Source organism: Mirounga angustirostris, unplaced genomic scaffold (genome assembly GCF_029215605.1).
Source record: "Mirounga angustirostris isolate CCGP_5_RB_7025 unplaced genomic scaffold, mMirAng1.0.hap1 SCAF_12, whole genome shotgun sequence".
NCBI classification, from domain to species: Eukaryota; Metazoa; Chordata; class Mammalia; order Carnivora; family Phocidae; genus Mirounga; species Mirounga angustirostris.
Window position 1 is genome coordinate 66,211,380 of NW_026991720.1, and position 26,080 is coordinate 66,237,459.

General features: G+C 39.0%; 1 protein-coding gene across 5 annotated transcripts; it reads right to left on the bottom strand.

The window, feature by feature from the left end:
* Nucleotides 1-11,736: 11,736 nt before the first annotated feature.
* Nucleotides 11,737-20,838, bottom strand: TAC1 (tachykinin precursor 1). Of its 5 annotated transcripts, none has more exons than XM_064575609.1 (7): nucleotides 20,440-20,832; nucleotides 19,909-20,040; nucleotides 18,753-18,849; nucleotides 18,211-18,255; nucleotides 17,705-17,728; nucleotides 16,051-16,104; nucleotides 11,737-12,316 (listed from the first exon to the last, which is right to left on the bottom strand). In XM_064575609.1, exons 1-7 carry the CDS (start codon nucleotides 20,569-20,571, stop codon nucleotides 12,267-12,269), a joined length of 534 nt encoding a protein of 177 aa, XP_064431679.1. In that variant the 5' UTR covers nucleotides 20,572-20,832; the 3' UTR covers nucleotides 11,737-12,266. The 5 variants fall into 5 exon arrangements, with proteins under 5 accessions (XP_064431679.1, XP_045721095.1, XP_064431681.1 ...); XM_045865139.2 differs by having other exon boundaries at nucleotides 20,289-20,573; XM_064575610.1 differs by lacking the exon at nucleotides 11,737-12,316 and adding an exon at nucleotides 12,327-12,637 and having other exon boundaries at nucleotides 20,440-20,838.
* Nucleotides 20,839-26,080: the final 5,242 nt, after the last annotated feature.

Below are 26,080 nucleotides of genomic sequence, written 5' to 3' on the forward strand. Positions count from 1 at the left end.
AGTCATGGAAGCTCTACATCTCTCCATCCATTCTAAATGACGGCCTTGCCGGATAAGGTATTCTTGGCTGAATGTTCTTCTCATTTAATACCCTGAATATGTCCTGCCAGGCCTTTCTGGCTTGCCAGGTCTCTGTGGATAGGTCTGACCTTATTCTGATGTTCCTCCCTCTGTATATAAGGAATCTCTTCCCCCTAACTCCCCTTAAGATAGTTTCCTTGGTTCTAAGATTTGCGAGTTTTACTATTACATGCTGGGGTGTTGGCCTGTTTTCCTTTATCTTGGGAGGGGTCCTCTCTGCCTCTAGGATACGACTGTTTGTTTCATTCCCCAGATTAGGGAAGTTCTCAGCTATGATTTGCTCAAATATATTTTCTAGTCCTCTTTCTCCCTCCATCCCCTCAGGGATCCCAATAATTCTGACATTGGAACGTTTCATGGTGTCACTTATTTCTCTGATTCTATTTTCATGGATTTTGAGTTGTTTTTCCCTGGCCTTCTCTTTTCCCTTCTTTTCTATCAATTGGTCTTCTAGATCATTAATTTGTTCTTCGGCCTCGCTTACCCTAGCTGTTAGATTATCTAGATTAGATTGGATCTCATTGATAGCATTTTTAAGTTCTGCCAGTTCAGCTTTCATTTCTGCCCTTAGAGACTCTATGTTGCCATTAATCAATTTCTGCATTCTAGCTATTGTCTTCACAATTGCTACCCTGAATTCCATTTCTGACAGCTTGGTTATATCTGTATCCATTTGTAAATCTGTGGCAGAAGTCACAGTCTCTGAGTCTTTCCTATTTTGGCGGTTCCTCCTCCTAGTCATTCTGTTGAGGGGTGGTTGAGGGAATGTACAGAGTCCAAATTATTGACCACAACCCAAGCAAGATGCACCTGTTTTATGGGGATTTTAGGGTTGCTTGGCCTCTTGTTCTCCCAGTCTGTCTTCTGGGGGAGGGGACTGCTGTGCTGTTACTCAGGCAACCCTGTTTGGGCAGAGTTGCCCTGCCCACTGTGGAGGGGGGGATGGGCTCAGTGAAAACCGGTTTTGGGGGGCTTTTTTCTCTGGCGACTTTCCCTGGGAGCTTTCCGCATCTCTTCAGAGAGTCAGAGCAGAAGAGATCTTTTCCCAACCCTCTGCCTCAGAGCAGAGAGATCACAGTCTCTTCTTCAGTGAGCCCTCCAGGTCACACTATCTCTGTTTCTGTCTGTGCTGCTGTAAACTGCAGTCTCCTGGGTTGTGCACCCCTCAGCAACACTCCCAGTCCTTGCCTCCAGGTCGGGGCACATCTCTGCCCTTTGTGCTTCTAAAACTGCCCGCTGCCTCCAGTTCACACACACAGTCCTGCCACAGTCCAGGGGGCTTCCCTAAAGTCCTTTCCCTGTTGCTATCGATCTGTGAGTCTGTGCCCGGTCCCCAGCGTGGGAGGCTTTTGTGCTCCTGTGTTATTTCGTCTTCCCTGTGCCAGTGCTTATGGCAGCTCCCTCCCCCTTCCATTTATCTTCCAGTATCTGCCCGTGGAATCACAGCTCCCTGCTTCATAGCTTAAAACCAACCGCCTGCACTATTCTGTTTGTAGAGATCCAGATCTATCCTCTTACATCTCAGGCTGATTTCATGGGTGTTCAGAGTGGTCTGGTAGATATCCAGCTCAATTCTGGGGACTGGTTGGAATAGAGTCCCCTACTCCTCCACCATCTTCAACCTCAGTAATTTTTCTTAATATGGTAGTCGGTTCCTGATTTCCCTTGTAAAACTCAGTCTAAGGAGCTTTTTCTTTGATAACACTATTCTTTCACATGACTTTGTCCGAGTTTGGTGCTTCCTTAATATTTCTATGATCAATGACCCATTTTGGTTTTATTTATAAAACAAAACAAATTTTCTCCCAAGCTACATTGAACTCCTCATCTCTAGGAAGAGAAATCTACTTGTAACTCTTCAGTGACATTTCTCCACCTCTGAAAATAATTAAAAATCAACCAGATAATCCATTAGCATTAGCATGGAAGCAAAAAAGATCCTCTGTGAGCTCATGTGAGCCCGTCTCTCCAGACTTGTCTCTTCCCACTTGTTCTGTGCTGTGATCAGACTCAAATATTTGCACTCCTTAGAGCACATCCTGTTCTCTTATGCCTACTTGTGCTGTGGTCTGGAGTGGTGGGGCTTGGAGTGGATGGCCAAGAAAGAATTCTTGAGACATCTTCAGTGCAAAAAGGTGGTTTTAATAAAGCATAGGGACAAGACCCGTGGGCAGAAAGAGCTGCTCTGGGGTTATGATGGGTGACTTTATACACTTTCAAGTTTGGAGTGGGTTGGGGACAGCAGAAGTCTCTAAGGAATTTTGGAAGCAAGGTTTCTGGGACCTTGAGGGGGACTAGCTGTTGTTAAGAAAAGGTCATTTATTACTGTCAAGTAAAACCTTAGTCATGAGACCCTTCAGATGTATATCGGTGGGTCATATCCTTGGGGGATGATTGACAACATGTATCTTGGGGAGTGGAGATAAAGGAAATTTCCAAAGGAATTTTTATATGTTAAAGTAGACCCACAGGATCCTGGCGGGGGGGGGGGGGAATAATGTTAAGCTAAGATGCCTTTTCCCCGTAGCAAAGTATTAACATCAAGGCAGCTAAGTTCCTAGAGGAATGTCACTCTGCCTCTTTCAAGGACTTGTCAATGGACTGTAACTTGTAAGGAAATTTTATTTTTTCTTTTGCCTTTTTTTCCCATATCACTTGTCTCTGTTCACATTTATTCCTTGCTTCCAAGCTCTCTTCCTCCCTGATTTCCCTGGCAAACTTGCTGTGTTTCAAGACTCACCTCTCTCATACCTTCCAGATGATAGCCTTTCTGCATTCCTAGGATACTTTTCACCTGTCACTCGCATTGCCTTCTTGCATTTTAATCATTTTTCCGCCTGTGTATCTCCCCCTACTAGCTGTGAGCCTCTTGAGGTTGAGGACTATGATTCATATATTGTTTAACCATAACTGAATACAATGATCACATCTAAATATTAAGAATAATTATTTACTGTCATCAAATATCCACTGTTCAAACTTCTGTGACTGTTTCATAATTTTTTTAAAGTTTATTTGTTTATATAAGATTCAACTGGTTGAATCTCTTTTCATCTATAAATATCTCTCTATTTTCTTTAGTTTTTAAGTGTATCTGTCAAGGAGCTGAGTGTTGTCCTTTAGAGACTCCAACAGTCTGGATATTTGATATTGTATCCCCATTGTCATGGTCTGTTCAGGCTGCTATAACAGAATTCCACAGATTGGCTTAAACAACAAAATTTTATTTTTCACAGTTCCGGAGGCTGGGAAGTCCAAGGTCACAGTGCCAGCTGATTTGGTGTCGGTGTCTGATGGATGAATAGTAGTCCATTATTTATATGCATATATCATTTTCTCCATCCATTCTTCTGTAAAGGAACACTTAGGTTGTTTCTATATCTTGGCTACTGTGAATAATGATGCAGTGAACATGAGACTGTAGATATCTCTTTGAGATCCTGATTTTATTCCCTTCGGGTGTAGACCCAGAAGTAGGATTGCTGGATCATATGATAGTTCACTTCTTAATTTTTTGAGGAACTTCCAGCTGTTTTCCATAGTGGCTGCACCAATTTACATTTCTACCAGCAGTACACAGGGTTTCCTTTTCTTTACATCTTTGCCAGTTCTTGTTATCTCTTGTCTTTTTGATGATAGCCATTCTAATAGGTGAGCAGTGATATCTCATTGTGGTTTTGATTTGCATTTCCTTGATGATTAGTGATGTTGAACATCTTTTCATGTCCCAATTGGCCATTTGTATGCCTTATTTGATAAAACATCTATTTAGGTCCTTTGCTCATTTTTAAATCAGTTTTTTTTCTATTTATTGTATGAATTCCTTATATATTTTGAATATTAACTCCTTATCAGATGTATGACTTGCAAATATTTTCTCCCATTCTGTAAGTTGCTTTTTCATTTTATCAATTGTTTCTTTTGTTATGCAGACACTTTTGGTGTGCTTTTGGTGTCATATCAAAAAAAAAAAAAATCATTGCCAAGACCAATGTCAAGGAGACTTTTCCCTATGTTTTCTTCTAGGAGTTTTCCAATTTCAGGTATTATATTTAAGTCTTTACATGTAATTTTTGTGAGCTATGTAAGATAGCTGTGAATATCCAATTTTCCCAGCACAATTTATTGAAGAAACTATGGTCTCCTTATTGAGTATTCTTAGCTTCCTTGTCAAATATTAGTTGATTGTATATGTGTGGATTTATTTCTGGGCTCTTTATTCACTTCCATTGGTCTATGTTTCTGTTTTTGTCCCAATATCATACTGTTTTGATTACTATAACTTTGTAATATAGTTATAGGAATCAGGAAATATGATGCCTCCAGCTTTGTTTTTCTTTCTCCAGATTGTTTTGGTTCTTCTGAGGTCTTTGTGGTTTCAAATAAATTTTAGGTTTGTTTTTCTATTTCTGTAAAAAATACTATTAGCATTTTGAAAGGGATTGCCTTGAAACTATAGATTACCTTAGGTAGTATGGACATTTTAACAATATTAATTTTTCTAATCCATGAGCATGGAATACCTTTCCATTTATTTGTGTCTTCTTCAATTTCTTTCATTGATGTCTTATTAGTTTTTCATGTATAGATTGTTCAGCTACTTGGTCACATTTCTTCCTAAGAATTTTATTGTTTTTCATGCTACTATAAATGGGATTATTTTTTTTATTTCTTTTTTAGATACTTCATTGTTAGTGTATACAAACACAACTGATTTGTGTATGTTGATTTTGTATCCTACAACTTCACTGAATTCATTTGTTAGTTCTAACAGTTTTGAGGGGGAATCTTTAGAGTTAGGTGGTTATTATTGAATGAATTGGATCATTTCTTTAAGGATTAGACCAAACTTGTTAATTGTGTTGGATCATTAACCTGACCTGTTTTCCTAGTTCTGGAGTTTTACTTGATATTCTACTTAGTTGATATTTAGTTGATGCACTACTGTCTTTTGAGTATCAGTGTGTGTGTTTGTCAGGGTCGGGGTAGTTAATGAGTTTAACTATAAATCCTTTCACAGTTACTGGTTTATTTTAACTAACTTCAATATTTATAATTTGTAATATCCAAAAATATGCTTTCATGGATATTTTTGCATTCATTGGTACAGAATTTTATATAGAATTATCTTAATAATTTTCAAACTCCTGTGTACCTATGGTTGTTTTCCTGTCAACATCGTTTTACCTTCTGTTTCTTTTTTCTTAACTATAGATTTCCAAAGTTTTATCTTAAAATTTTTTTCTTTTGAACAACTAAGGTTTATGTTACTGATCAAGCCTATTATTTTGTGTTTGTTCTTATAGTCTTTGTTTCATTAATATCTGGCTTAATCTTAATTCCTTCATTCTGCTTTCATTAGACTTATTTTGTTGTTCTTTTCAGTGTCTTTTGGTGAAATCTTTTTCATTAAATTTCAGCCCCCTTTATTTGGGGGCAAATTCACTTATGGCTATAAATTTCTTCCTGAGAATTTCTCTGGTTCCATACCCAAGTTCTGATACAGAGGTCATACATGTTTTGCAAAAACTAGTTCACAGAGCAGGCTTGAGATTCTTGAAAAGGCCTGCTTGCAAGCTTGACCCTTGGCTGGTGTCTGGCAACTTGTGTGGTAAGCTCATTCCTTCACTTATATATAAAAACTTTCCCTCTATGATAAGGGTAGCTCACTGTGCCTAAACTATTTGTACAAATAAGGTGTTTTATGCTAAACATTTGCTTTCTTTCTGGGAGTCTAAAATTTTGGAATGTGCTAGGTAGAGAGTGCCTATGTGACCAGACCCCAATAAAAACCTTGGCCGCTGAGTTTTTAATGGGCCTCCCTGAGCAGAAACATCTCATACTTACTGCTGTATTCTTGTTACTGGGAAAAGAGTGCACTCTCTGTGACCCCTCATGGGGAGAGAGAGGGCATAAGGAAACCTACACATAGATTTCTCCAGACACCACCTATATCTTTTTCCCTTATGACCCACTGTGTGGCTTTACTAGGTTGTTGTAGTAAATCTTAGCCATGGGTGCAACTATCTGCTGAGTCCCCTGAGTCCTTCTAGCAAATCTCCACATGTAGGGATAGCTTTAGAAACCTGTGACCCACATGGTTATTCAGTTCAAAGTATTTTGTAAGCTATCTATTTGTTTTTTCCTTTATCTCAAGAGTTATTTGGGAGTCTGTCCCAAACTTTTCTGCCACATGGATTTTCTGGCAACATGTTGATTTTTTATTCTTTTGGCAGTGTCATATGCAATTATGGCTTATATGAGAGGGATATTTTAGAATTTTTTGAGTTCAGTTGTGTCTTGTTGCTCAATTTTCTGAATGTTCCACATATATTTTTAGAAAGTGTGTCTATTTTATGAAGATTCTTAATTGTGTGTGTCTACTTGTCTTAATTCTCTGTATGCTTATTTGAGGAAGATTCCTAATTATGTTACCGAATTCTTCTTACCCTTGTTTACTTTTTGACTAATCTGTTGTTTACCAAAACACTGTGATGTCTGTCATGATTATTAAAGATGTGTACATTTTTAATACTTTTAAATATTTCTGTTAGCTTTAGCTTTATATATTTTGAACATAGCTCATATTTATAAAGGTTCACTACTGTTAATATCTTTTTAGTGGATTACTCCTTTTATCAATATTAAGTATCCTTCTTGATCCCCTGGGAATCTTCACCTTGAATTCTGTTTTGTCTGGTGGTAATATTGCTTTAAAATCATTGTGTTAGTACTTTGGCAGGTAATTTTTAGTATCTCTTTACTTTCAACAATTCTACATTATTTTTTTTCAGATTTGATTCTGGTAAATAAGAATAGCTGGATTTTCTTTTTTACCAACTTGATAGTCTCTTGTCTTTTATAGGTCTGATAAAACTGCTCACATTTGTCATAAATATGAATAGGTTTTGATTTATTCTTACCATAGTCTTTTCTGTTTTTTTATTTGCTAAAATTTTTTTAAACATTTTTTTTTAAAGATTTATTCACCCATTCTAGAGAGAGAGGGAGATAGAGTGTGTACATATGTGTGCATGAGTGGGGGGCCAGGCAGAGGGAGAATTCTCAAGCAGACTCTGGGCTGAGCACCAAGCCTGGTGTGGGGCTTGATCCCAGGACCCCAAGACCATGACCTGAGTTGAAACCAAGAGCTGGTCACTTAACTGACTGAGCCACCTGGGCACTCTGCTAAAAAAAAAAAAAAAAATTAAGGCTTTCTTGTCTCTTTTGGTTAGATTTTGTTTTGCAACATTTCCCCTCTTCTGTTTTGATAGTTGTACATTCATCTGTTCTTTTTTGTTCAGCTTGTGCACATTTTTAGCTCATATAAGAAACTTACATTTTCTTTTTCAAAAGTCTAGAGTCAAATACATCTATGTTCTACCCTTCATTTCAATAACACAAGAAGTTTAACATGCATTTATTCCCTTTTACACTCTCCTTTTTCCCCCAACTAACTCTCATGTTGACATCTTATAGAGTTTTATTTCCAGATGGTTTAACACACACACTGATTTCAGTTCAGCAGTGTTGTTTCAAATGATTTCTTTGTTGCTGTGTTTGTTACTCATTACTCTTTCCCAGATTTATTTTTCTTCTTGCTGAAATAATATAACAGTTCTTTCAAAGAATGTGGATGGTAAACTTTCTGAGGTCCTATATGTTTGAAAATGTCCTTAATTCATGAAAGAAGCTGAATGGCTGAATTTATTCCACTGACTCTAGCAAGATCTGGTCTTCACCTCTTCCTCCTCACCACTCCTACTACATCCAAACTGAAAAAGAGCTGCTAAAGCTTTAGCTCCACTCTTGCAGGCCCCATATCCTGTCCCCTGACTAATGCAGCTTAAGTTCCCTATATCTTCTGAGAATCAGAACAGTGACTAATTCTCAGAATATAGCAAAACTTTGACCTTCACCAATTTAACATAGCAATTCCTTAGGCTGTCTGCTCTCCAGTAACATAGCTATCTTGGGTTGTTCTATTGTGATGATTTTAATAAAGGCTTAAGTTAACAGGATTTGGTTGGTTTTTCTCCTTTCACAAATTCATTCTCATTGTTAAAGGATAGTTTGACTAGATAATTTTTTTCCTTAAGAATTTTTAGATTTTGTTCCCTTACCTTATAGCACTCAGGGTTGCTGATGAGAAGTCTGTGTTCTGCAACAGTCACTTCCCTATTCTAGGATTGGCACCTTTTTCTGAAGCCTCCATGACTCCTTGGGGCGATGGCTTACCACTGTGGCTCTCTGTGTGTTTTCTTTCTTAAGGATCTGGATAACTTTTGGTCCACCAAAAGTCCTTACTCTGTTTTTCACAAATCTCAATGTCCTTATTAATTTCTTTTAAAATATAACTTAAGAAATAATAATGACTTGGTGTTAAAACAAGGAGATTTCAAACAAACAAACAAACAAACAAAAAAAACAGAACAAAAAAACAGATGTCAGCATATGCTCAAATTAATGTTATTTTTGTTTGTGTGTTTGGATGGGTCCATATGAAACTATATTTCAAGGGAATGGAATGGGGTGTCCAGAGGAAGACTGATTTTTACTTTATAATTTTCTCTATTTGAATTTCAGCATATTAGTCTTGTTTTTGGATTCAAAATAATGTCATACATAATCCATTGGACATCTTCCTTTTCTTTTTTTTTTTTAAGATTTTATTTATTTATTTGAGAGAGAGAGCAGAACAAGAGAGAGAGCAAGAATGGAGGATGAGGGGACAAAGGGAGAGGGAGAAGCAGGCTCCTTGCTGAGCAGGGAGCCCGACACAGGCTCCATCCCAGGGCCGTGAGATCATGACCTGAGCTGAAGACAGACGCTTAACCAACTGAGCCACCCAGGCGCCCCAGACATCTTTTCTACTTCCAAATGCACCCATCAGCTTTTTCCACCTGCTCTGGTGCCCTGTCTATGCTTCTCAATGGTGTGGACAGCATCGAGGGCCCCAAGCCCTCTGTTTCCGGTTGGGTTTGCCCAGCAGGAGGTCAGTGAGATTGGGATATTTATTCCCTGGCCTTTCCTAGCACTACCCCCCTCCACCCCCCCAGATATCTGACTACCCTGTGTTGATTCTGTCCTCCTACTGAAGACAACACCTGCCAGGTGGTCCTCTGCACACAGAGACCCTCACGTCCTCATCTTGGTCCTTCAGGCCTGGGGCAGCAGTGGCTCCCAGGGGTGCCAGGCTGGAGACCCACATCCCATTGCTGGCTTCTCTACAACTTGCCTACATCTTTGTAATTAGTCCCTTTATTCACTTCTCCTCAAATTACTTAGCTGGAGTGTCATTTGTTGCTGCCCTCGTCCCGAACCCAAACAAAGCCAAACGAGAAAACAGAGAAAAAGCCAAAGCAATATAAAGTAGTTGGGTAACTATTTAGATTCATCTTCTTGCTTTTTCAGAACAGAATAAAATACTTAAGAAAGAATAAAGGTGAAGAAAGCTTATTTTTGTTAAAGGGACCATGCTACAGAGGGGGAGTAATAGTAACGATTTCATGAGCACACACGTAGCACAGGAGTTCCTCTCCCTTTCCTTATTGATGCTGTTGCTGGGTTTTTGGGCCTGGAGGGCAAGCAGGCATGAATGCAGTCCCCCTGATACAGGACTTTATGCAGCACTCTGGGCTCATGCTGCAGAGATTTATAGAATCTCAGAGACAGTAGGGGCCACAGGGACTGTCTAGTGAGCAATGCACAGCACAGAGCATAGCCATTTGTGATACAACCCTAGATTTAATTTGGGTAGTGGCTATATAAAAACCACCCCATGCTGCTGCTTCTTCCGTGCGCCTATTAAAAAATATTTCAGTTGCTAAAAAACAGTGCTAATTTTCTCACTGGCATTTGGGAGAGTAGCTAGCAACGGCAACAAGTAACATTCACTGAATATTTGCTGTGTGCCAGAGACCGAGCTCCAAGCTTTACAGGTATCCTGTTCTGCAACCCTCAGCTAAGCTCTGTAGTGGATACTGTCCAGTATGCATGGTAGTGCATAGTATTAATCCAGTTTTAGGGATGAGGATAATAAGGCAGAAAGAAGTTAAAGGACTTGCCCTTCATCACACGGCCTCAAGTGATGGAGTCAGGATTCAAACCCATGCAGCTGGACTCTGAACCCCACACTCATCCATTACATTGTTTCTTCTTGTTATGACATCTATGCAGAAATATATATGTATATATACTGCAGGAATATTGCTTTGTGCCTAACAATATACCATATATGCACACGTCACGTCACTAAACACGTAATGCCATTTTAAATGATGGCAAAATATTCAATTGTATCAGTATGCCAGTTTGCTTAATCAATCTCATTGTTAGATATTAATTTGTTCTGCTATTTCCCCTTATAATCATTTTCTAATACTGACTCCTCTCACATTCTCACATTAGAACCTCTGACCCTGATTTATGAATTTATATAATTTATAAATTGCAATTATTATTCTTAAATAGAGTATTAAACATTACTATTAGAGAGTGGGGCTCTAGATGACTCTGACCTCCATTTTGCTTATCATTTATATTTTGAAATATTTCAATGTATTGTGTAGTAAGGAAATGAGATTGTTAGAGGTTTTTTCTTTAAAGTTTATTTATTTAAGTAATCTCTACACCCAACGTGGGGCTCAACCTCACAACCCCAAGACCAAGAGTCGTTTACTCTTCCAACTGAGCCAGCCAGGCAGCCTTGTTAGAGTTTTTTTAAAAAGAAAATTTTTATTTAAAAATATAAAGTTTAAAATATGCTTTAGCTCTTCTGTCCCACAATGAGTTTAACCATTGATCAACAATATTGATCAAACTATTGATCAACAATAGTCACCAATCCAGGCTAAGGTCATGGAGTTTTAGTCTGTCTTCAAGTGGTCTTTATACCACTTGTCAATCTTCCACACCCTCTATGTAATCCAAAAACAGTTCCAAGGACACTTACCAATCCTTCCCCTTAAACAAATACACAACAGCCTCCCCTTGATTGTTCTGTATTTATTCCTGATGCACATGCTTCAGCTGGAGAGTGTAATGGGTGTTAGCAATTCACAGGCCTCCTTAGAAATGCTAGAAAAGTGCTCTTGTCTTCATTATGGGGGTGATGCCCTATTATCAATCAACCCCCATCTTTCTGCATCATCTTTTGCAATTTGGTGTCTTAATTCTAGTGTGAATAACACACTGGTACATTTATACCTGGGCTCTAAGCAGGGCTTAAATGGTAGTGTGCTGATGTTTTATCCAACAAGGAAATAACCAGTGGAATGCATCTCTAAGACAGATTATTATCCTATTTGTAAAAGGAAATCATGGGCATGCATCAACAGAACTTATCCTCTACTCTTTGGATTCCAAAATGTAATCGTTTTCCTCATGGATGATCTTGTGCCAAATGACTGACCTCTGCCCCCCCCCAAAAGTGCATGCATGTGTGTGTGTGTGTGTGTGTGTGTAAGAGAGAGAGAGAGAGAGAGAGAGAGAGGAACTGAGATTACACTGTAGTCATTTACCTTAAGAAAGAAATTTAGTAGCTTTACGTTTCACTATTGAGCAGCCAAAACAGCTTTGAAAATATTTCATCTACTAAAAGAACGTGTGCTGGTGTGACATAAATATTAATGAAAGAATAAAACCCAATTCTCAAGATATTTTTTCTTTTATTTAAAATGTTAACTATCACAACACATTATACAATGAAATGAAGACCGTAGAATCACGTGAAAACTTGTAAAACATCTCTATTTAAGTCACAACACATGACACATGCTGCAGGGACACACTTTGATACCAAATCTTAGCACATTTCCACCATGAAAACAGAGGAAGCACAAGCCTGTCTGTGAGATCCCTCTCCTTCATCAGTGGCTGACATGACTGCTTCCAGGAAACCAAGATGATTTCTTTCTTTGAAGAACATATTTCAGTTTCACTGAACACTGTGCTTTGTTGAGAAATGCCCACTGATTTCTACGTCTGAGGGGGTCACATTAGAATTATAACACACTTTCACAGCACGTATTGGCACAATATGAAAAATAAACAGTTTTTTTTTTAGTTTTCCACTCAAAACAATGATTATTAAATAAATAATTATTCCTCATGGTGCAGGTCTCATGTTACCTTTCATTGGCCACTGACACACATGAAGCTCAATAAATTACACATGAGGGGATTTATTTGCGTCTTCGTTCATAATTCTGCATTGCGCTCCTTTCATAAGCCACTGAGAACAAAGAAAAGGCAGAGGGTTTTTTAAGAGGATTCACCGAGAACGTTAAATAAACTTCAAGACACACTGTAATTTATTAAAAACTCATTAATGACTTTCCCCTCTCCATTGAAGTATTTCTAAGAGCTTTCTTTGCACATCCTCCAATCTTGCCTCCGTCTCTGTCCCGATTGGAAGTGATCTAACCACAGAATCCTTGGTTACTCAGGCCATCTGCCATTTACTTGGTGCCCCCAAAGCGTAGTTCCACCATCTACTGCAGTCGTCATTCTCCACAACTTTCTCAAGCACGGTGATTTATATAAAGGATAATGCCTGAAGTATAGAGTAGGAATAGTAGTAGGATGAAAGCAAAATGTGAGACTTTTATTCTAGGACAGAGTCAACAGACTACAGGCCATGGGCCAAATCCAGCCCACCACCTTTTCTTGAAAAGAATATTTTATTGGAACGTGGCCATACCCACTCATTTATGTATTGTCTATGGCTACTTTGGCATTAACATGACGGATCGGAGTGGTTGCTCCTGAGACGGCACAGCTCACAAAATCCAAAATATTTGTTATCTGGCTCTTTACAGAAAGGGTTGGCTGGTTCCTGTTACAGGAGTACACTGAATGGTGTAGAGGTCTCCTCCTGTCTTGGGGATACCTCCCAATGAGGGATTGTCCTTGAAACTAAAAACAACATTGTCGTCAGTGGGTAGGGCAATTGTGCCATCCACGTATAACAGTTTAACTTACCTCCCAGCACCCTAATGGCCTGTGGAAGATTAATCACTGCCTCCAAAAGTATTTAACATAGACTTAGCAAGTAATTTAAGTACTTTGACTATCCGGACTAAAAAAAAAAAAAGCCGAAATTATGATAATATGATATGATATGATATGATGATATGATATACAATTTCGAAGAGGTCTGTAACCACAAAAGGGCAAGGATCAGACTGTTGCGATAAGACTACTAAAGTATATTATTCATCATTTTAGTTAATTTATATACTTAGATTTACATTTTAGTGAAACTATGTTGCTTTTTAAAATTCATATGTCCTGTATAAAATACTGAATTTAAACAAAAACAATAGGAAGAACTGTGGAAGTTAGGTAGGAATTATAGATGCCACTCTAAACAATTTTTTCAGTGAGAAAGATCTGTTAAGAGAGGAGGTAGGTGAGGGCTGTAGGGTGAGCACTCTCCCATTTCCCTACTGAGCAGACGCCCAGTTAGCATCCAACACTAGGTTCATGATAAGCTGAATGCTTTATGCCAATCACGTATGTGCTTCCAGGGCGGACCAGTCTGAACTCCAATTCAGGCAGTTCTCAAGGAAGGAAACAGTCCATTTCTCATCCTGCTTTGTTTGTATTAGGAGGAGGACTGACTAGCACGAGTTCCGTTCCTGACAAGCTTTAGGTAACATGATTCTGTTCCTCAGAGAAGTAAGGTGAATGCTAATGTAAAGTAACCAAAGACGGATTCGTGTTAGCTGGAACAGAATATCCTCTTCACGGGAAGCAAAGTTTTGTATCTGGTTCTTGAACCCTCTGAAACTGTATGTAGATTTTTATGTTTATAAGCTAATGGGGGTTTCTCCACAAAGCAGGTTTCTACATTTCTCAGACTGTCAAAGGAGTCTGTGACCACAAAAGGTTAAGAATCAGATGGCTGTAGGACACAGCCTACAGATAAATTCAGCTACAAATAAATTCTTGGATTTATTTATTGCAATTAGATTTTTTTTTTACCATAAGTACTCATTTTAAATTTATCATTCCTTTTTAGTACTTTGAAAACTATGCCTTAGAAAGAAAATAACAAATTTGAGATACTGTCTATTTTCAGTCATGGTTTTATACATACCAGAATTTAACACATACCAGGACACAATCATAACCTTGCCTCAATTGATCATATGAAAAGATCTCTGATTGAATGTACATACATTTTTGCCTGTTTCTTCCTTTTATATTTTCTTAAAATGGAGGAGTGAAGATGTAGTCATAAATTGATCCTGACTCATTATAGTGATTCTATTGATCTTGACTCATTATAGTGATTCAATTTACTGATAATTACATTATTACTTTGCACACATTTAATAACATTTAATCTGTAGAAATCACAGTATCCATATTATTTGTAAAGTTAGCCATGTTCTGAAATCTGTGTCAGTTCTGGCAATAAAAAGTTGATGACTAATAGAGTTATCAAGAAGACCAGTTATAGAAGGGATAGCGCACACTTTTGCTACAAGTAAAGCCAGTGTGGTTTAAATTTACATTCCATTTCCAAAAGCTGGAGGATAATATATATTAATAAAATAATTTAAAGTTTTTCATGAGGCACACTGGTAACTTCTTTAAAAATTTTTTTTAAAGATTTTATTTATTTATTTATTAGAGAGCAAGCGAGAGAGAAACAGCATGAGAGAGGAGAGGGTCAGAGGGAGAAGCAGGCTCCCCACTGAGCCGGGAGCCCGATGTGGGACTCGATCCCAGGACCCTGGGATCATGACCTGAGCCGAAGGCAGTCGCTTAACCAACTGAGCCACCCAGGCGCCCACTTCTTTAAAATTTAAACTTGAAAAAAAAATTTATACTTGAGCGGCCCCCGAATTACTGAAAAAGAAATACAAGCATAGTGTCTAAATTTGGAAGGTAGAGAACCAATGGTAGGATACATCATTTTTTGCATGAATTTTCCAGATAATTAAGCCAGCACTGCTTAGTTACAGATTTTCTAGAAACCTGAAATATCCTAAACAGATAAGGCAGCTGGTTACTTTCTAATTAATCACTTCATTAATACTATAATTCTATTTTCACTAAAGGTAAAATAAAAGGAGTTTGAATAGCTTTCCTAAGGAACCTAAGCTAATTACTATAAAAGACTGAATGTGCTTTACAAAAAAATCAGTCTCTGTGAAAATGATATAGGGGTTATTTAACCTTGAAAATGGTACGATGAATGGGTTTTTGGATATAGGTATGTGGCATTTTTACACAGACGATGGGAACTACAGAGAGGAAAGGAAATAGGCAGGCTTTATGTCAAGAGAAAGACTTGTTGGGGATTAAGATGTGTTAGAAGGATTGTGGCACCCCTTCCCTGTGAGGGTTTACAGCCAGAACTGATTATAATTCCCCAGGATGACTTGATCGTGCTCCTTTTCAAAAGCACTGGAATGGACTGTGTTTTTCCCATACTCTCAAACATCCATCAGGATATTTCGAGTTTGAGCTTTTATAACTTCATAAAGTATAAATGGATTTGTTTGTTTTCTTTATTTGTTTACTTTTGTGCTGGAAGACTGCCAGATGTAATGTCATATAAGCCTTTTGAATGACCTCGGTAGTAAGTGAAAATTGGTCTTATTTCCCACATAACCTTTCACTGCTTAGTTCAGTCAAGTTCAGTGTGGCTTATGTAACAAATATAAGGGAACAAGTACTAGACTAGCCCAAGGATTCAGGTTAGGTAATGATTAAATGGGGCAGACACTGGTAAGGCTGGTAGTCTGAGAAAGAAAGATGCATCCTAGGTGAGATTAGCTTAATCAGCTACAAATAAATTCTTGGATTTATTTATTGCAATTAGATTTTTTTTTCACCATAAGTACTCATTTTAAATTTATCATTCCTTTTCAGTACTTTGAAAACTATGCCTTAGAAAGAAAATAATAGATTTAAGTTACTGTCTATTTTCAGTCATAGTTTTATACATACCAGAATTTAAAGCTCTTTTGCCCATTAGTCCAACAAAGGAATCTGTTTTATGCCCTGGAAAAATACATTTAGGGGTATTTTAATATGTATGTCTTTGAGGAAATAAACTGTTATAACTAGTACCGAAGAAAAGCAAGCTTTAGAATATATGCCTATATAATAAATATATAACCATTTCAAGTTTTGGTGAGCCTGAAGAAATGAAGATTTCTAATAAGTCTTACGAATGACATTAAAACAATACAATGAAAGCACTTTTCTTAATTCTATATCTAATTATTAGCAAGTATACTTTATGTATATTACAGTTTACCTGTTTATATACAATGTTTTAAATATTGCTGCTGTTTAAGCTAGTTTTGGTTTTTAGGGAGTCAATTTCACAGTCGTGTGACAGAAATATCCAACTGTATGTCCTTGTGTTACTATGTTGTATTTCTCAGGAACTGAACCTTAGTTAAGTCAGATCCCTGCACCTGATGATTATAAACTTCTAAAAGGTCACTATTTTTATTTTATTGGATTTTTAAAAATACTTTTGGAAAAGTGTGTTAATTTTGACATTAATAGAGTACATTTACTTTCATTACACAGAATTTTGCTATATATAATTCTCTTGAAAGTCAAATCTTTAGAACTTAAATATGAATAAGATTTATTTATTTTCAAAGATGAAGCCTTATGAAAAAGGTTACTATTTCAACTCTAGTGGGGAAAGGTCTCTTGCTTTATACTGTATTATTTGAGAATAAGACTGCTATTTTAATGTGACCTTCTCTGCCAACCAGTGAACCAAAATCCAAGTGGAGGTGTGGGTGGATCCTGGGGTAAATGCATCTGATTGAGATGGACCCATGGGACTTCCCGTCAATTCGAGTTCCATTAACTGGGAAACCGGGATCAAATGAATGTCAAGTGTCATAACTCGGCCATCTCTACTGCCCTAAGAAATGTTTCATTGTACTTTGATAGATTGAGGGTCCCCATTCAATTATGGGACCAAAAAACTGCATTTCTGTCTTTACCTTTACTATGGATTCTCTGCTCTTTCACTCAATCTCCTTAATTGGCTGCTGGATTACCCTAATACATGGTATTGTCAAGAGATCCAGCATACTGAAATGTTAAGAGATACCTATAAAAGCTTTGTTTTTGTTTTGTTTTGTTTTGTTTTTGTTTTTGCAGTGGAAGCGTTGGGGGGTAGGAGAGGGTGAGGGGTGAATAGGGAGAGGAATTTTTACCCCAGGACTGAAATTCTTATCCATAACTAACAATGTATAGGAGTTAAAGGATTTCTTCTGGAGCTCTCTCTTTTCTTTTCTTTTCTTTCTCTCTCTCTTTTTTTTTTAGCAGCTTAAAGCGACAACAAATATTTATTATCTCACAGTTTCTGTGGGTCAGGAATTCACCAACAATTTAGCTAGGAGTTAAAGGATTTTTAACATAATGCATCATTTTGGTAAGCATCTAGGTCTAAAAAACAGAGCTGTAAAAAATCATGCTCTGGATGTAATTAATATGAGTCTCCTCCATTCTTATACTGTCTTAATTAAAAGTATTAGGCCCTAAGTTATAACAGAAAATAAGATATAAAATGAAGATCAATCTAATTTATGTTTGCATTTGGTAAATGTCAAAATAATTTGAAACTTACTTTTATGAGAGATCTGGCCATGTCCTAGAAGAAAGAAAGAGAAAGTTAGCAAAGGCAATAGATTTATTTTAAAGATGCTACCTTATATTTTCAGAAGAGAATTATAAAATAAGTTGGTTCTTAAAACATATAACATTTCCCATTCATGTACTATCATGAGGAATATAGTAGAACCATAAATGCTAACCAAATTATTAATGATAAAAACAAAATAGCAACCAAAAGGAATAGTTTTAAGTGCTTTCTATGGGCCACAGATTCAAACCCAGGACTATGAGACCCCTGAGGCCTAACAGTAACTGTTAGGCCACACCACCTGTTTTCTTATAAGAAACACATCTCCAAGCTGGATCACCATTTGACACTCAGGAGAGAGGGATACAAGTCTCTACTTTTACTAAACAGGCATTATCAAGAATCTGTATTTGAGCCCATAAAAATTTTTTCTTCACTTTTCCTACATATGCGTTCACAATAGTAAAATAAAGATTTATAGAAATGTTTACCATAAAGAGCCTTTAACAGGGCCACTTGTTTTTCAATTGAGGAATCTGACAAAAGATGAATTGGCATTAACTGTTTACACGTTCCGCTGATGGTGTGATAAATGCAAGGAAATTGAGTATTTCTATCATGAGACATTAGGGAGCTAAATCTAATCTAACCCCAAGGGTCTAAAATCGGTTTCCACAGGCACTTAGACCATTCTGAGTACTACCCCCTGGAGGACCCGCGCCTTCCCCCTTTGTCAGTTTGGATCTTCAGTCAAGGGAGCACTCAGCTAGTAAGGCTGCTTCCTGTTCTTGATTGGGGTCACTCTAATTGTGTGGGGGCACGCGCCGCCGCAACGGATCTCGCCCTCCCTCCGAAGGCATGTGCGTGTGTTAGTGGGGTGAGGGCCAGAGTCGCTCCCCGGGGATATATTCCATTTTAGGATGGAAATTTCTACTCAAAGAGCAAGAGAGACTGGGTGCTCTGAGAAGCAGTGAGCGAGGAGACCGGGCAGGTTGCTCAGAGAGACAGAGAGAGGGATGGCTGCCCATCTCACCAGCATCCCGTTTGCCCATTAATCCGAAGAACTGCTGAGGCTTGGGTCTCCGGGCGATTCTCTGCAGAAGATGCTCAAAGGGCTCGGGCAGCTCCTCCTGGGGGACAGACGCACAGACAAACGGGCGTGTAGGCAACAAGCGCGCGGCGCCGGGAAACCCGAGTCATTCCAATGGTGAGCGCCAGCCCTGGGCGAAGCTCGGAGGCGGGCGGTGGCGGCGCCAGGGCCGGAAAACCCGAAAACCCAGCCCCGCAGGAAGGCGAGAGAAGGCCGGGTTTCCCCACGCGAGGGCTGAGTGGGGTCCCAGCCCGGGAGCTCTCTTCCTCCACCCCTCCCGGCAGAACTCGTGTCCGCGAGCCCCGCTCTCGCGGGCTAGCCGGAGGCGCGGCGTCCCCCACCCCGCGCGTTATCCGCTCTTTGCAGAGCCTGGGGACCCCCGCCCCACTCGTCTGCCGCGCCGCCACCTGACTTGCTCTTGATTCTGGCGCGGGCTTTGGAGACGCCTGGCCGCCCTAAATGCGCACAGGTGTGTGTCGCGAGCGGGGAAGGAATGACAACGCTTTACTAAAGACCTGCACCGCGCCACTTTTACTGTTCCCTCGAGGCGCGCTCCCTTGCACCAACAGCCTGCGAGCCTTGTAAAGGCAAACTTGCGGCTCGGTCCTCTGGTCGGTAAAATAAAAGTCAGGGCAGGAAGTTAGCTTTCCACCCACCTCGCCCCTCGAAGCCCCCAGCAGCTTGTCCTTTGTGCCCGCTTCTACCAGCGTCCGGCGCGCCCCCTTCTACCCCTGCCCAGCGTTTCCAAATGCCTGGTCCTTGCAGCTCGACTGGAGTCCCCGAAATCCCCGTTACCCCGGGATGAAACCTTGTGAGGTTTCCAGCCTTGTGAGGACCCCGGGCTCATCAGGGAGGGCATCGTTCCTCCAGGGAGTTCCCGAGACCCGACGGTGCAGCCCCCGGGGGGAAACTTGGATCGTGGGCACAAAATCTCGTGCGGGGACCCAGGGAATGGTGTTCCTTTACAACCCCACCCCCTCCCTGCGCCCCTCCACCGCCTCTGGTCGCGGTCGCGGCACCTGCCAGGCTAACTAGAACGCGATCTTCAGGGAAGTGACAGCTCCCGAGGCCAGGAAGAACGGCTCCGGCTGGGTCTCACCTTGATCTGGTCGCTGTCGGACCAGTCGGACCAATAATTCAGATCATCGTTGGCTCCAATTTCTTCTGCAAACAGTTGAGTGGAGACGAGAAAAAAGACGGCCAATGCCACGAGGATTTTCATGTTGGATTTCTGGGAAGAACGGGGAAGAAGAGACCGAGGAGAGAAACATTGGGGATGGCTATCCAAGAGTTGGGACAGCATAATTTTTGGTCCCACAACGCAAGTCGGGGCCGATTGAACCAAGATAAAAACCCTAGGGGATAACAAGCCTAAAGCATACCTTGTACCTTTCAGGAAAGAAAACCATGCCCCCAAGCTTCTCACATCCCCTTCTCCCTGGATCCCAACTCCCTCAGCCCCCATCCACCAATCCACACCTTCAAGCCGCGAGGCTCTGTCGGTGGAAAACAAAGAGGGACGTTGGCACTTGGGATCCCCGTTCCTCGATGTCCCTCCGCTGTCCGCCCGCTGTCCGCCGCCCCAGCGGCCAGCCGTCACCTCGGAGCGATGCGCGGGGCGGGCACTTACCGCGGAGAGCAGGCGGGCAGGGTTCGTCTGGCTGCTCGGAGCGCACGCGGGGCGCTCGGCGCTCTGGGCGGCCGCGGCGGTGGAGCAAGCAGATGCGGCGCGCTCTTTTGCCCGCTCGGTGCGGCGCGGCATTTATCCAAGGCTCGACGCGCCTCGAGGACCACGTGACACGCTCCCCACGCGACCTTCTGCTCAATATTTAATTAACCGCCTCTTCTCCTTTCGCTTGCGTCTGATTGAGAGTTTCCGAGACGGTAACCCGTCGGTGCCCAAAACATCTGGACCCAATTGGGTTCGAAATGACGCAATTTTAGGAAAATCAAGATCTCGCCATCCAATCCCGAGCGTCCAGTCTTCTTCCGTCTGCGGATCTGACGCCCCCTCCCCTCTCCTTCTTCGGAACGCGGTTCCCTGACACCTGAAATTACTCATCAAAATTGAGCAAAGTGACTCATTCCTCGGACTTCCGCAACTTTTCGTCAGGATAAGCTGCACTTTTAAGGATGGCCAAATAACTTGAGGTATTAAGATACTGTCGTCGGAAATCATGCTAAGAAGAGCATTTCAATGGGGGGGGTGGAGAGGCTTTTTATTCCCCTTCTATTTCATCGGCAAAGTGTCTTAAGTGTTTCTTCTATGAGCAGAGCATCCTTCTCCCAAATCAGCTACAATACTGGCGTTTCTCCAGCGTTACAAAAGGATTTTCAGTCCCATAGCATTTCAGACGATGGAAGCAGATTTATTTTACATTTTGGAGGAAGGAGAATTTAAACGTGGCAATACACGTAGCACTTTTATATCAGTGCCATTCTAGGATATCTTTTGTCGCAAGCTAGCAAAATCCTCTTCCTTTGCACATCCAGGAGCAGGGGTTGGAAGAGGACGTGTTCGCTTCTCTCCTACCCTTTCTCGCTGAAGACTAAGAAACCGGCAAGGCAGTGTACAGGATCATTCCTGGGTGTCATAAAGGACTCTACAGATCATTCATAGATTTCTCCTGTAAATGAAAATAAGTGTAGTGAAGATGCTAATTGGACGGTCATTGACAATAGGGAACTATTAGACAAATAGCATCTGTACAGAAATCAGAGCTTTCCATGAGCCCATGGTTTCACTTTGCAGACACATTTCTTTCATCTCTAAATGAATTAGATGACATGTCTTGAGTGCAGTTGTTTTCTTCTCTTTACTAAGTAAGTACTATATTTTTCAATTAATTCTGATGTTTTTAGTATACTGCATAAAGGAAATAACTTCTTTTTTGCAATTCAGTTAAACCAGTAATTTTTTCCTCTAATATCTGCTGTTTCTTAATCCTGAATTTTGAAATTCCTGTCTCTATCTCATTTCTTTAGGCCTAGCCTTACAAGGTGAGGCATTCCATTTTTGTTTTTATAACTTTTTTTTTAAGATTTTATTTATTTATTTGACAGAGAGAGACATAGTGAGAGAGTGAGCACAAGCAGGGGGAGTGGGAGAGGGAGAAGCAGGCTTCCAGCTGAGCAGGGAGCCCAATGCGGGGCTCAATCCCAGGACCCTGGGATCATGACCTGAGCCTAAGGCAGACGCTTAACGACTGAGCCACCCAGGCACCCCAGTTTTTATAACTTTTTATGTGGGAAATTATATACAAAAGTAGAGAGAATCATTCACTCGAAACAATTTGCAAGTTTTACCTACAAACCCTTCCTATTTCCCCTCCACTCAGATTATTTTGAAGCAAAGCCCAGATACATTTTAACTGTAAATATTTCAATCGTCTATATAAATGGTAAGGATTAAAAAAAAATAAAAACAGAACCATGCCATTATTCCACCTAAAAACAACATAAAATAAGTCCTTACAACATTAACTATCTGGTTAATGTTCAAATATTCCTCATTGTTTCATAAACCCCTCCACCACAGAGTTTAATAGTTGAAATCAGAATTGTAATAAAGTCCATACACTTCACTGGTTCATATATTTCTTTTTTTTTTTTTTTAAGATTTTATTTATTTTTTTGAGGTGGGGGGAAGAGAGAATGAGAGAATGGGCAAGCTGAAGAGGGAGAGAGAATCTGAAGCAGATTCCACGCTGAGTGCAGAGCCCCACCTGGGGCTTGATCTCAGAACCTGAGATCATGACCTGAGCCGAAACCAAGAGTCGGATGCTTAACAACGGAGCCACCCAGGTTCATATATTTCTTAAATGTCCCCTAATCTATAGTTCTCCCCTCTCTTTCTCCCCTGCCCCCTTGCAGTTTATGGATAAAACTGGTCAGTAGAGTGTACTACATTCTGGAATTTGATGATTGCCTCCTGATGGTTTCTTTTACCTTTTTCCTCTGTCCTGTTTCCTGTTAATTGGTAGTTGAAGATTGATCCCATGTAGGTTTGGTTTTTCTGACAAGACCATATGTTGTTATGAAGTGCATGATATCTGGTTGTCTATCCCTTTGAGATGTTAGCAGATACTGATGATCATTTTCTAGATCCAGTAATTCATTCATAAGTACTTTCAAAATAGTGTTATTCTGATTTTATCATTTATTCTTTATTTATTAGCTAGACTTATCTTCCATATAAAGAGAAACTTTTTTCTCAACAGCTGTTTAGTTACTCCAAGACATAGTCAGTATAGGAAAGATAGGATAAACGCTGATTACCTCCCTTTACCAATTTTTAAAATAATGATTTATAAGTTAGCACATTCAAATGTGGCCTCCTCTCCCCAGTTTAGGATTATTATGACCTCACGGATTGAAATACATTTGAAGTATTTTACTCCTTCAGAGAAGGATAGAAGGAAGCCTTTTAACAGATGCTCAATTTGTTCAGGTGACTTTTCAAATTGGTTCCTGAGACTTTTAATATGCCTTAAATGGACTTTAATGACCTTGTTTTTTGGTCTGACAAGATATTTCAGGTTTAAGTTGTATATTTCCTGTCTCAGACCTGCGATTTGCATTTAAGGAGATCTTGTTTCTTTTGAATTAGAAATGATAATTAGAGATTATAATCTGGGCATTATGGGTGCATATTGCCACTGAGTTCTTCTTTGTTTCAAGACCTTTTCAATGAGTACAATTGAAAATGTGTATGAGTGTGTAGGTTTGTATAAAACTGTGAATGAATGAATGTATACTGACACTTTCTATTCATACCAGGACATAGTATGGTCTTCACCTTGCACCTTTCCTTCTATTTTGCACCGTTTCTTCCATGCCAAAAAATCCCAGTTCCTGGTGACCTCAACATGATTACTCATTTGCTTTATCTCAATATACAATGCCAACGTAATTAACAATACGGTTATTAGAAACAGATTAAGACATTTTATTTGCAATTTTTTTTTTTTGTCTTTAGGACATACCATGTTAGGTCTGATGAGTCAACTTATTGTGTTTTAAAGTCACTTAAAATTTTTTTCTCTGTATGGTTATGCTACCAACTTTTATACACATGGTTCATTTGTTCATTTTGCTCTTGAGTTTTAGGGATTGATTTTTATATTTAATTTAACTTTAACATTATGTAAAATATAGAGTTCCAAATGTAAAACATTCAAAACATAATGTATTCCAAGGAATGTAGCTTCACTCCCTGTCCTTCTACTTTCTTCCCTCTAGTCACTATTGTTTTTTAGGTTCTTGATTTGTTCTCCTATTATAATTGTTATTATTGTGTTATTTTAATATAAGCCAGTATGTATTTATATCCCTCTCCAGCTTGTAAAACTCCGTACCTAAAGTGGGGCATTTTAAGGTTAATTTTTGTTCATTTCTTGATTGCTGATGTGGTGTATGAAGTAACAATAAAGACAGCTATTTCACAATTTCTTCCTTGTTGGCTCTTTCATAGGATTGAGTAGCAAACAATAATGAGATAAAAAATTGGTCAAAGAATTCATTTCCCACTTTTTCCATGTCATTCATTAATTTCTAACTTAGTGTTCCTAGTAAGATCATGCACTTACTGACACACTTTCTCCTTGAACATTGCAGGGTTTCAGATATTTATCTTCTTTATTTGTTTTATTTGGGATATTTATGCTCTGTATTTGTTTTATTTCCCAGAACATCAGATTTGTGAAAATATACATATTAATAAAATACATATGTATGAGAATAGAATGGTGAAAAAGTAAGTAGCTAATAAATCCTTATTTGTGTTTGTAAATTAAAAACTTGCAGAAAAGCACAAAGAAAAATTTACAATCATCCACTTTATCATAACCCAGAATGAACCATTGTTAACATCTTGATATACTGCTCACAATTTTTCAAGGGAAAAAAGTCACCTGGTTGTTTTTGTAAAATAAGACATATTATTTATAAGAAATAAAGCAATGCAGAAAAGTTCAATAATATATATATTTTAAAATTACTCTAAACTCAAAATTGCCACCGTAAGCATTAAAAGAACATCGTTGTGAATATCTTTCTATGCGTATTGTATTGTTAGAAGAATAGAGCAACAGGCAGAAAAATAAAAGTTATGAAAATAGGCTGAGACCCTCGGAAGTATTTTTAATGAAAGTTATTTGTATTTTATTTGACTTTAGTAGAAGTAAAAAGGAAAATGAAAAATATTTCTTCAACACAAGATATTTCTTCTATAAAAGAACCTATTAATGTTAAAAAAACAAATTTTAGGAATAAACATTAGAGGCTAGCATATAACATTTAAAACAACAGATATTTAGACAATATCTATTTATTCTCTGTTTTGAAAGATGAGGGTATTAAACTTCCTCCCACTTCCCCCTTCCCCCCACCTCCCAATTTTTGTAGTTATACAATTATTTGAACATTCAATTATTTGAAGGTTTATAACATTCACATTTAGTTTTACTACCCTACTTTCATTAGTTGTCTATTGTTCATTCTATATTTAAACAAATTCATTGTTCACCACCAGCCTTTTAACCTACCTTTGCCATTTTCGAGTTTATTTTTAATCATCTCTTATTTGGCTGGATATCATTGTCAAGCACATTTTTTTTCCTCAGGAAGAAATCAAACATTGCATTCCCTGAGTTCTTTCATGCAGTAAATGTCTGTCAGGGGCGTCTAAGCTCAAACGACATCTTGATTAGTTATAATATTTTAAAATTGCATTTCATTTTCCCAAGACTTTGTGGACAGTACTCCACTGTCTTATGGAATTCGGTGTTATGGAGAATTCTGAGGTAGAGCAGTTTTTCCCCTTGCTTCTATGTATTTTGCTTTTTTGCTTGAATATCTGAGGGATTCTTTCTTTATACTTGACATTCAGTAGTTCAATTAGGCTATGTCTTGTTGATGAGTTTACATCTAATTTTCTTGAAGTGTCGCGAACTGCTTTTGTTTTGCAGATTATTCTCTTCCTTCATTTTGGGGAAATTCTATTGTATTATGTCTTTGAAATTCTAATTCAAGAATACTATGGTTTTTTTCTTTGGATTCTGATATGTGTATTTATGTAACATTATAATATGAATAATATTTCATGCCTCTAATGTTCCTCCAGATTGCTTTAATTCTTTGCCCTTTTCATCTACATTCACTTAGATTATCTTAACTCTTTCTTCTTTGTGCCAGTAGTTCACTTTTGTCTATTCTGGACTTGCTGTTTCTAATTTACTTATTATTTCCATGATCATGTTGCCTAGTCTCCC